This window comes from Asterias amurensis, chromosome 5 (genome assembly GCF_032118995.1).
Source record: "Asterias amurensis chromosome 5, ASM3211899v1".
In the NCBI taxonomy this organism is placed as follows: domain Eukaryota; kingdom Metazoa; phylum Echinodermata; class Asteroidea; order Forcipulatida; family Asteriidae; genus Asterias; species Asterias amurensis.
In genome coordinates, this window is record NC_092652.1 from 23,656,633 (window position 1) to 23,669,840 (window position 13,208).

The 13,208-nt window shown below is 38.9% G+C and overlaps 1 protein-coding gene across 1 annotated transcript in view; it reads left to right on the forward strand.

The window, feature by feature from the left end:
• Positions 1 to 2,025: 2,025 nt before the first annotated feature.
• LOC139937773 (uncharacterized) overlaps positions 2,026 to 13,208 on the forward strand; it is a 36,736-nt gene continuing 25,553 nt past the window's right edge. The window contains exons 1-2 of the mRNA XM_071933078.1: positions 2,026 to 2,625; positions 12,557 to 12,914. Of these exons, the coding sequence (XP_071789179.1) occupies positions 2,527 to 2,625; positions 12,557 to 12,914 (457 nt within the window). The 5' untranslated portion in view covers positions 2,026 to 2,526. The remainder of the gene's footprint in view (positions 2,626 to 12,556; positions 12,915 to 13,208) is intronic.

Consider the following 13,208-nt stretch of genomic DNA (forward strand, 5'->3'; position numbering starts at 1 on the left):
TATTGTAAAAGTAGAATACAATGATCTACACAGATATGCCTCGAAATTGCGTGGTTTTCTTTTTACCCTGTCGACTAACACGGTCGGACATTTATGCGAGTCAAAATGTTGACTCCCATAAATGGCCGACCGTGATAGTTCGCGACGTAAAAGGAAAACCGTGCAATTTCGAGTGATACTTGTGTGGATCATTATATTCTACTTTTAAAACATCTTTCTAACCATGTGCATTTTATAACAAACGGTTTCAAACCCTTTTAATAAACCAACTCGTCCGCACCAAGGCAACGTGTTCCTTTAAGCATACTGATGCGCTGTATTCCTGTGTATTATATTGTAAGTGTACAGGGTGCCCATGGGGAGCAGTTCATTGAAAACTATTGTGGTTCTTTCCTGGTTAAACCAAACCAACAAAATATGCCCTAAACATTTTTGGAAACAGAATTTATCCCAATATGTTATTGACAATGTGGCGACTATACCTTCTAGTCAAAGTCCATTCTGACTTTCTTTGGAAAACTTACGCCAAGTAATAATGACCAACATGAAAAGAAAAAAATCAAACAACTGCGACGTAATTTTTGGTTTAAAGGTGTGCACAACATTGGTACGATTGGAAACAAAATATATCCCAATATCTCGTTGACGATGTTGTGATGCCTTCTTATTTCCATTGTGTATAATCACTGCAGGCCTACAACGTCCAAGTTATCCGTGCTTTAGTTTGGACCATCCATCCATGATCCACAACCATGTCGCTCCCTAATCCAGCTTAGCGACTCGAGCAGAGCGTTCTACTGGTAAGTGATTTATGAGATATCACCCATTCTTCTTGATAACATTATCTTCGTGCATCTATTGGAGGCATGTGGCTCCACTTGTTGCGTGCTCTATGCACAAGACCGTACAGAAAGGTCCCTGGTCCTTTTTCTGTGACAAGACAGATATTAAAAATTAGACCCCTATATATACACCTTTATCATGGTGCCGCCATTTTGATTTTCTCATCAGTTAAATAAGTGTAACCAAACCGAGGCTTGATGAGCAAAACTGTCTGGTTCCTTCTTGTACAATGAATGTTAGCATTCATTGCTGGTATACAAGGAAAGTGACCAAGGTGTGACAACACTAACAGAGCACATAGGCACACCACAATGCAGCCACAGTCACATACATTTCTTGTATAGGCTAATAAATCTTCTTTTCAATTATGGGCGTCGCTTTTAAAAAAATACACGTGGAGTAACAAGCAATTTTCAAAATGGCTGACATTGCCTATTATGTTACCTAAATGTTTCTTCAAAGGGCAAATCAACGATGGAATTGAAGCCAAAAAATCTTTCTTATGACATGCTCTTAGTATGCTCTGAGAGTGTGCCGAATTCTATATTACCATAGAGTAATATTACTTAGTATCGCACCAAAACGACACAATTCCATCACCATCGCGCCTAAATGAATGGTGGTAAACAAGTTGTGAGGTTCGTGTGTTTTGAATCGCTGTCAATTAACAGCAATGGTGTGATTATTCTGTACCCTTTTTCAGTTAACTTTTTAACCAGCTCTCGCCTTTAATCAACTAGATGTCAATTCGAAAATGGCTAAATGTCTATTCGAAAATGGCCCACTTCTTGAAAAACTCTTTAAGTGTTCAGGGGTTGTTTGAAACTTACGGGTTGCTCGACGACGCGCAAGACCCTAGCAATGTTTGAACTGACAGCAACTCTAAAATGTTAAAATTCACAGTCGGTGAATCAAGTGTGCAGTTTCTAATGATATGATTCAGTTCGAAAGCACATGTGTTTGGAAGTAGTGTATATTGCCACTACTACCACATCCTATGTCTTCTTGGTGTCTAGGGATTTCACCAATGAGTTGGTCGCCATACGCTCCGGAGCCCAAACCAGTGCCTCCACGCAGGCGCAATGACATATTGGAGCAGTGACCTAAACTCGCTTGGCAATGGGGAAGTTGTAGCTCTGTGTGCTGCCTGGGTTGCATGGGATACTAGTACTGTTGTGAAGCTGCAATTGTTATGACCATTCCACAGCGGTTTGTTGTGACACACTTTTCCCCTTGTCATTAATACGATGTTGGTGATAATGTCCAGTTCGACGTTTCAAACTGCTTGTGCTTTTTCATTTTGCTCATCACAAGCCGGTACGTGCTAATAATTCGAAGTACTCAAATCATTTCTATATTTGCGACTCGGGGTGAGAAATAGTCGACGCACACGCTCCTCATACACAAAGGACGGTCGTGGTCGTAGTCTCTCTTGCGAATGGTGTATTTGTTAACAGTGTGTTGACATATTTTACGGTTTTGGCTATTTTGAGGTAACACCACGAGAAAGACTAGATCCTCATTAGGTTTGTATTGGAGACATACACCGTATCACCACTTCTTGGGGGAAATTCATCTAAGCTCGACGACCGGCCGTTTATTTTTTTTTCTCGAGGGGCGACCAGTTTTATCTGAGTACTTGATATAAGTCCGGACTTGGTTGATGATCTTGCCCGCAGCGCGATGGAGCATTCTTTGTACGGGGGCAGCGCGGCGCCCGTCCTGCATCACTACCCCAGTTCGTTATCATCGGGATCACAGCTTCAACATGCACCATACCAGGTAAAGAAACGATTGTTTGTTTGATGTCTTAGAATTAGATTGAGTTAATCGAATACGTGTGTAGTTCATGCACCCGATATTTTGCAAGACTGTATGTGATGACTATGGGGTTGAACAAACCTCCATGGTTGTACCCCCTCAAAACATAGAAGATGGCTTTCAAGAAAGGAACTAAATCGTTATTGCACAGTATGAGGTCGGTTCCTCCATGGTTCCTCCGAGCTTCCTCCGAGCTTCCTCCGAGCTCCGTGTTGAGGCACAAAAGATACCTATTATAAACAAAGATACCAACGTTACATCATCATAGTTCTTCCTCCATGTTACCAGTATTTATGCTTCTTATTTTTTTAGACTGAATGTTTGACAACATTTAAAAGTGGACTCCTGTTTAGATACATGACTGAAAAACCAAATAATTATATTATTATGAATATGAGTAATTGTTTACACAAACAAACTAGGCACAGGTTTCTATTCGACAACACTAGCTAGGTAGGTCTACCATGATTATGAAATTGACTTGATAGTTTATCAAAAATGCCCTAGGCCCAGGAATTTATAGTTTCTTTCACTTTCAAAGCTTGACAGGAAGATTTTGACGTGATGTATAAAATTGCGAAACAAAAAAGACCATTAAAATTGCATTGCTTCAATCATGGATTGGAATTACAGAACACAGAAAGACAGTTGTTGTTTGAAGTATACAGACGTGGTGACTCACTGTTGCATGGGCATTTGTCTATGAAAGGTAAACACAAATGATCCCATTATTGTAACTTTTTAATATTGGCTCATGAACCGAGTTACCCCAAGTACAAATTGACAATGAGCCAAATGTTAACAACTTTACAGTAATTTTTGTTTACTTGTAGACATGTGCCGTTTCCAATTGCTTCATGCGAAAATGAGTTGCAGCAAATGATTCCTACAATTAAAATGGGTGCTAGTTTTGGGGGTGGCATGTCCCTGTAGCATAAGCTACCATGATTTTTAAAACGCAGGACAGCAAGATTGTGTTCTCTTTATAAAAATTGTTGTCACATTTGAAGTTGGTAACATTTTGTTAATACCTATTGACTGATGAAGACTTGTATTGTACAGTCTTTGTGCACTCGTATATTATTACTTGCTCATTAGTCCGTGTCTGAAACACAGTAGCAATATTCCATATCTCCATTCATTGCACTTTGTGTGATATTACAAGGTCGTTCATATACTACTCAGTACAAAAACAGATGTTGGAAGTTTACAGTTTCACCAGTTTACAAATACACGCGCTCATTCCGGTTTTTTTCCGGGGACCTATATCATCAAGAGCGCACACACTGAGGTAAGCTCTGCCGTGGCTTGGACGCGATTTACCCGTGTCTCCACCACTCTCGTCAATGTCTCTCCGTACCATCAATTTGTCAACTACGGATTATGCTGGGCATTATAATGCGAGACTTATAGACTTTGTTTTTGGCCCAGATTCAATCAAACAACGCACTGCAACATGCCGTGTCTGTTTGGAGCGCAGGAAATTCCATGATCCACCATTCTCTGTACTTGGGAGTTATGTTTCCGGTTTCAATCTATCCTGATGGTCTTTTTTTCAAGTCCAGGGCCATGGTCGCCTAAGTAGGGCTTTTGGGCTGGCATCTGTTTAGGATCCCAATGTCTTTCTGCCCACGGATTCTTTACCAAAAACGCCCCCTTGAAGCAATACCTAACAACAAGAATCCATATACAACAGGAACTGTGGTGGTATTCTGTTATAAATGCAAGGCCTGTGGCTGGCAAGTAGCCTAAGACCCGTAACCTAAGGGATTTAACCCGCGGGTACACACCGCTTCAATTAACTTGACACTGATGAAACAGGGCAACGAAAAATATCCAGTCGCAAAAAGACAATCCTTGCTTGCAGCACCCAAATCCACACACTGGACACGTTTGGTAACTGTCAAAGACTAGTATTCTCACTTGGTGTGTCCTAACTCATTATAACAAACCTGTGAAAATTTGGACTAAATTGGTCATCGAAGTTGCAATAGAATAAACTTTGTTGTTTCAGAGGGAGCCATTTCTCGTAATGTTCTATGCTATCAACAGCTCTCCATTGATCGTTATCAAGTTAGGTTTTTACTACCAATAGTGTCCCCTGGCCAGCGCCTTTAAAGTCCGTGAACAACACATACAAGAATTACAGTATAGGATTAAATCAGGACAAATATTGGCCGATCTTTTGTGTCTACCCTTAAAGGGGTACGTTTGGTGATGGCAATAAAAACATACATGGTAAGAAGTACAGTTGGATAGTATAAAGCATTTTGAGAAAAATTTCACTTCGAAGTACAGCCTAATCATAGTTGAAACTGGTGTTTAATGTTTCAATAGCTTCGCCGCGCTTTGATTGTCAAATTTTAATGTCTGAAACCAAAAATTAATCATATATCGGACATTTGATAATAATATTCGTGAGGAAAACTTTTATGTAGATTGCAGAACTGACACATAGAGAAACTTATATCTTGTTTAAAGGCAGTGGACACTATTGGTAATTACTCAAAATAATTATTGGCATAAAACTTTACTTGGTAACAAGTAATGGGGAGAGGTTGAGAGTATAAAACGTTGTGAGAAACGGCTCCCTCTGAAGTGACGTAGTTTTCGTGAAGGAAGTAATTTTCCACGGATTTGATTTCGAGACCTCAGATTTAGAATTTGAGGTCTCGAAATCGCGCATCTGAATGCACACAACTTCGTGTGACAAGGGTGGTTTTTTCTTCCATTATTATCTCGCAACTTCGACGACCAATTGAGCTCAATTTTTCACAGGTTTGTTGCTATATGCATATGTTGAGATACACCAAGTGAGAAGACTGGTCTTTGACAATAACCAATAGTGTCCAATGTCTGTAAACGTGACTGCTGTTGTTTTAACTTAATTAAGGATAATTTATAAACGACAATTAGGAAAGCTGAGTATCCGCTTTACTCAAGGTTGAAAACTTGTGAACCGTGTTTAATTCAAATGAAATGTTCAGGGTTTTTTCTTTGTTAATGAAGTCCCTGGGAAAGAGGTGGATAATGACTGTATCTATCATAAAAATAGGGTCTTCATTTCATGTGGTTGGATTAGTATAGTGTGGACTTCCACGTCTGGAGTTTTGATGAGAGAGTCCTGTTTCATGACGATAGCTTTCTGTTATGCGAAAAAAGGGAAAACAAAACAATTATGCTAGGCTCGATTTCAAGTGGCCGATTGGACCCCAAATTTTAGATTTAAGTTACAGTTATCTTTTTTTTTTTATATTTGAAAAAGTAACAAGCTTTTCATTTTGTATGGGATTAGTTAGGATAGAAAACGCCATTTTTTATTTTGAAAGTTTACTGATAAGAAGTTCATCTAGAAACATTTTTTTCTGTGAAATATTTCCCCCTTAAGGAAGTCATAATCAAGAAAACTGTATTTAAAAAATCGCATGAGCTTATTTCGGTGGTAACAACTAACATTAAAGGCAATTTGTTAACAAGCTGACAATTTTGCATGCGGTTTTTAACTTTCGGCACGTTTCATTGGCTCGACAATTCTAAGGGTTTTAAATTGATTTCGGTACAGAGGCAAAACCCTCTTTTTCTAAGTGGAAACCTTTCTTTTTGTCTTTTTGTAATTTCGCTTCAAATTACCTGGAAATTATTTGGGTTTTTTTATTCTTCCATTCTGACACAACGTAAATACAATCCCATCAGCAAACCCATCTTAACTATGGAGCTTCACCAATTTTTTTTCTTCTAGTGGATGTTTATGTTTTCCAGTTTGTAGTTTGATCACTGAGAGAGAAGAAATTAATTTACGATTTGAATATCAAACTCGATATATTAGACAAACTCCTAGTCTTTTGACTTAGATTTCACATTCACAAACTTTATTTTTTTAGATGTTCCGCAGACCTTTGCCAAAACATCCATGTTATTGAAACGACATGTAAGGCCTAAACTTCAACACCATGAAGACATTAAAAGAAATACATCATTATAAACGATACGACCAGTAATGATCGAGCAAGTAGAGTCGATTTCCAAAGTGAAAGTTTATTTAATCTGTTTGTATAAACTTGGCCCTAACTCTAATTATCTAAGAGTGACTTCCTTCTGAAAGACTAACAGTATGCAATAATTATTCTTTCTCCAAACACTTGATTTGCCAAGTCGAACAACTCGAAGACAAAATGATATTTATGAGTTGATACCGTTTTCACTGTTTTGATGGTTGAACAAAGCAGGACTGGAACTACTTTTCCTCAATAATGTATATTCTACCAATCCATATGAGTATTCCTTACTCCATGATTCTACCCTCATCGTGAAACGTACTTTTCATGGCGACTTTTTCACAGCGAATACGCTAACAAACTCGACAAGAATTGCTTATTATACGGGTGATGTTTTATTACCTTGACTTTGAATTGTCATGACGCAACAGCACAATTAAATTACTGGTTTAGAAAGAAAATTAGCTGAAGTTTTCACATGTATTGTTTCTTTATATATCTTTTTGGACAGTGATTATGTGAAGGCACAATATTTAAGAACATTTCACGGAAAATGTTGACCCGTCCGTCTCTTCACAATTGTCTTCGTTTTCCACATAAACTTATTTCATGATGCTAAACTCAGCAACGTTAAATATCTTCGAATATCATCTCTCAAAGAAATTTAGAAAATTTTAAAAGGTTTTCACTAAACCACCTGATTCCCGGACCTGTTTACGTGGAATACTTCGCCTTTTGTTTTAAGTAAACATGAAGTAATTACATACTTTAACGAGACGTCCAGTTAAGCCACCACCACCGGGACGACGGGACGGGACCGAACTGCCGTCCACACTTGCCCCGGACTTCGTCGCGCACCGACGGTAAACGTTCCTGACACATACGCACTTCCAGCCAACGGAAGTTTTTATTATTTAAAAGATTTATGGTCCCTCCTTTAATTTATTTTGTGGCAACGGTACTTTTGATGTGTTTTTATGGCACTGCGGTATTTATTTTGGCAAGGACCAAGGTGTACTAATGTGTGGGAGAGAAGGGGGGGGGGTAACGGACGTTCTTGGGGGATGTCTGACGTTCGTATAGGGATGCTTTGCGAGAGGGGATTAGTACATGCATAGAGTAAGATGCATCCGATCCATCTTATTTACGATAAACAACAACCAATCAACTAGCGAATCAATGCTCGTGAAAATTCGTGCTTAAAGTCTAAAGGTTCTCTTTATCAGGAACTTTACTTAACTTTGCAATTTCAGCCTTTTTTTTTTTTTTTTTTTTTTTCTCGCTAAGGCATGATACATTCTCGACAATAAGTGAAGACATTAATCAACAAATTCTTCAAGACATGTTATACCATTGTCAGTTGTTTTGACAACCTTAAGAACTAAGTTCTCGTGTCAAATTGCAACATCGATGAAAGGACAGTACACACAAAAATCAATCCAGACAATATTTAATCCATTTCTCGACCTCGACGTCGTTTATCCAAGGAACCACACCACCAAGTTTAATTCAATTTTCACAGCTATCCCGTTATAGTAACCCGGTAGTTTTAGGCATGATATTTTTCCTATAGTCTGACATCCGAGTTCAGAGCCATTTTACACGACGCAACTTACAGTTCCGAGTAATCTCGAAGAAGAGAAGGCATTAACATTTGAATTGTTGACACTAAATACGGGTGTTAGTCAAGACACTGCTGGAAGAATTGCTCCCGGGGCAAGTTTCACATAGAGCTACCTAAGTTCATAAGCTGCGTAGGCCCCTATCAATCTTATGCAAAAGAAAATAGTAGACGGCCTGACGTTTCGACCGAAGCAGAGGTCCTCTTACCTGGTAAACGGTTTACAACTGCAGCTAATTATATTTTTCTCAATATTAATTGCTGAGCAGAGTCTGATATCACAATACAAATCACAAAGAGCATGTGTTGACAACTTTGTTGAGATGAATATTATAAGCGTTTTGTAAAATCGAACCCATGTCCTGTCAAAAGTGTTTCTTAGTTGCCTCAAAGTTTGAGTTGCCTCGTGTGACAAGGCTGGCCCAATGTTTTGGTGAGCAGTTTGCTTATCCTATTTTCTCGATCTGCATTGCAGAGCAAAGTGTTATATCACAATATAAATCACCAAAGGACAGTACAGTGTGGACAACTCGTCTTCAGATCAGATAGTTATTTGTGTTTTGTGAAAATGAACTCCTGTCATGTCAAAGAAGTGTTTCTTTTTGCATACAGGCGCCATTGGTAGCCTCACAAGTTAAACCAAAATTTAAGTTGCCTCGTGTGACTAGGCTGGCCCATTATTCGTCAACATTGTAGCCGCAGCCAATAGCCATAGTCGTAGCCGTAGCCGCTCGATTTGAACACGGCTTTACACAGCGTCACCGTGGTGGTGCTTTCTTGTCTGGGCACCCTTGTTTTATCTGCCATTCACATTACACATCTCTCGGAAACCCTTGTTTTATCTGCCTTTCACATTATACACCCGTCTCAGGCGAGTAGGTTGGACACCTTGTTTTGTAATTTCCATCCGATTTAGACTCTCACGACTCTCTATTTTTCCAGATCCCGGCTTACAACGTGATCCTTACATAAAAAAGAGTTACACTGTGACCAGATGAGATAATTTACAATTCGTAAAAAATAAAAAAAATTGCGTTGGAATAATTTGGGTCTACTCACTGCCAATTGGATTGAACCGTCGGGCACAGCATGATCATGCATTCTCGGTTAATGCCTCAAAAATTATGTCAATGTTGTCTATAATATACCTTTATCACGGTGTGGTCATCTTGATTTTACTCCATTCAAACTCATTGTAACCAAACTGAGGCTGGACGACATAATAGTCTGGTGCCATGCGCAATGAATGTTTTGAATGAATTGAAAACAGGGAACATGACCAATATGGTGACAGCGTGATAAAGGTCTATTTAATTGCTGTCTTTGTACTGTTATTTTATGGAATATAGGTCTCTATCGTTCGTTATTAAAAGCAATACCATATCCCTCCGTTTCTTGCGCTTGTGCTGGGATGTTATTTGAAATACATTAAATAAATACTTAAAATACAATAACACTTAGAAGGAAATATTACTTATTTTAATTATATATATGTACAATTGTATAATTACCACAAAACGAAGTTTAGTTAATACAAGCTGCATTTACCAATTATGTAGGCGAAGCTTACAGTGTCGGATATAGATTTATAAAAAATATTAGTATAATCATAATTCTATTAATAATATGCCAACAATAATACTCATAATGAGGAAGTATGCAAACGCAAATTCTGAATGGAAAATAGTCTTCATTGGAAGTGTTCCAAATTAACTTGACTGAACACAGTACAATCGAAGACAATTTTGGGTAATATAAACTACCCCTCCTCTATATGTCATTAATGCTTATCATATTTACTGTATCAATGATGGATAGGCCTAACTTACAGAATAAGATCAGTCAATAATTTACTTAAAGACAAATGGACACCTTTGGTAATTTTCAAAGACCAATCTTCCCACTTAATGTATATCAACATAAGTAAAAATTTAAGCTCAATTGGTCGTCGAAATTGCGAGATAATAATGAAAGAAAAAACACCCATGTCACACGAAGTTGTGTACTTTCATAAATGCTTAATTTTGCGACCTCAAAATTTAACTATGAGGTCTCGAAATCAAATTCGATGAAAATTATTTCTATCTCGAAAAGTACGTCACTTCAGAGGGAGCCGTTTCTATACTATTACTCGTTACCAAGTAAGGTTTTATGATTTTGTTATTTTGAGTAATTACCAATAGTGTCCACTGCCTTTAACCACAAGTGACAAATCACACCTTTGCCACCACCTTTTCTGTCTACCAATACTAAAATTAACTTAAAAAATGGTGATGCGTAAGAGGCTATTTTTGAAGTACAAAAGCACGTGGGTGCGTGGTTTCAGAGTAAAGCGTGCGAAGCCCGAGCAAGACGCCGGCTACACCCGTCGTACTCCCAGCCTCCCTGGCGCTGCTTTTTCCTCCGCTTATTCCGCAACAGGCCTCGTTCTCAAAACAACACTGGAGTAAAATCCCGGAAACCAAGTTTTTTTTCTTGTTTCGGCGGGCAATAAGTTTCATTGAGATTTATTAATAATGAAGTAGGAAGAGCAGAAGTTTTTATGGTCGTGTGGATTGAACCACGAAGGTCGCCTTTGTAAAAGTACACATGCCGCGAACCACGACTCCGGATGTGTTCTAACATGCAATCATACTGCCGGCACCAGACCAAGGACAAACAATACACTCTACTGCGCATGTGCTAAGTTGTGAGATTAAAACAATAGCTTGCTGATGGGCCAGCCATTGTCAACAGTGGTTTGAAGTATGGCGAGATATGGGTATTTTGTTGGTTGACATTTGAAAAAGATCTGGTAGCAAAACGTTGCGCCTCTTATTGTATGCCTAATGTTGACAATGAAAGGTAATATGATTTGGATGAATGTACCATGGAGCATGGAGGAAGAAAATAGACCATGGAGGTAGGATCGGGAGGAGTCAGAACTCCATGAATCCTACTCATCTTTAAAAAATAAAATAAAAAAAAAACACTGCTGTACTACACTGTGTCAAACTGTGATACTATTGGATTTCTAGCATATCGGTTTTTTATTTGTTTGATTTTCCTGAAAACTTGCAGCAGAGAGATTGCAGCAAAATAGTTAAGATTCTGTTTACCAAAGTGTTTGGCAAACGCAGTGTTTGATATAGCCGTGTGCCTTCACAAGTTCACTGTGTTTTGGGGGTGGATTTTCGGCGGGTGTGCTCTTCTGCACACGAGGGGAAGAGAGTTTGTTTATAGGACCATGGAGGGGGGGGGGGGGGGGGCTCCCTCCGGGGGATATTATATTGGGCGTGGCATTAGTTGTTTATAACTTTGACAATAGATTGTTATTGTTATCCATTTATTCTGCCACACTATCTGGAGCCTTTCTTCTTTGTTTTCTGACATGAATGAGACTCGGAACAATGTCACTTGTGTTTATAAGCGGAAACATACGTTCGGTTGTTGTTCCCTTTAAGAGCTATGCGGTGAATGGTTCACGGTGGTGACGCTACAAATTGCGTGGAACTAATCTATTACTAAACAGTTTGGCGTCATTAATGGTCCAATGTGTTTTGTTTCATCGAGGAAATCATTTGGCTTGTACTAATGTCCTGAATGTTAACTTGGTATTCTCCGTTTTCTATTCTTCTATTCCCTTTCAATTTATCTATGGTTGGCTGGAGTTTGATTTGATTGGGTTTTCCACGCTTTTTACGGGCAGATTGAGCTTTCTGACCTGGGATTTTTTGTTCCCTCCTCTGTCCTGTGTATTCATTTGTGGCCTCTGGACGGAAAACACTCTCGAAAGATACCTGTTTAATTTCTCATTGGCCGGGGTTGTTGTGGTTTGGGAAATATCATGTACTTTAACAACCCTACGTTTCCACAAGTATGCTCTGTTGTCTTAAGGGAAAAGTATATTTTCAGTCTGGCCTGAAAACTGAGAAAAATGATCGTTGTTGTTTACCGCTTATTCTATTCAAAACCACAAAGTCATATTATGAGAGAAACACAAAAGTGTGTGACCGCAAACCTTGTTAATAAGGCTGTCGCCGTATCACTACATTACTGTGTCACTTACCCTCACAGAACTGGGGCTTAACAATATTCAAATAATTAGTAATTTTACAATTAAAATACTTAATGTTTGCAATACTTTAGCAATATTTTATTATTTTTTTAAGAATTTCAATAAATGCTTTAATTTCTACTTAAATATTTCCCTCGATATATATCAATAATGCATTTAGAAACAAACAATGTTGTAAATTTGTAACTAAAATGATACCATTGTTTTGTTGTCATACAGCGACCGATAACAAGTGCTTACTTGCCTCTGGGTAGCGTACCGTATCAACCCTCCCATCAACCCACGACGCAGTACCACTCGCACCAGCATGACTGGCCGGGCGTTCACGTCCCAAGCACGGCCGACCACTCGGGTAGCACGGCCCATCACACCGTGGCCAACATGACACTGTGTCATCCAGCACGCAATGACTATTTAACTGTAACGTCTTCGGCAATGGCTGAAGCGTCAAAAGTCCGAGAAATGGGAGGCAGCGTGTCGCCTGAGTCGGTGCCGAGCCCGACGGCGCAAAGTAACGGGCTGATGGACAGCAGTCATGAGGATCACGGATCACTGGAGAAGGGGAATCACAAGAAAGGTATGTACTGCTAAGAATAAAAATACATTGAATATCAATCAAAAATCATCCCAAAATGGGAACATTTCGAAAATTGATGTCTCAAATCTTATAGAGGTAAAAAAAAAAACAGGGCCAATTTCATAGAGCTGCTTTATAAGCAGCTTCTTCATGAAATTTTAAGGTCACCAACCAAAATGCCAGGCAACGTGGCTGATTTACAACTGGTTTCCCTGCTACATTTTGTACAGTAGGCATTATTGTCTTATACTTAAAAAGGTTTTGATAAAGAAACAATAATGAGGATACCAGTCA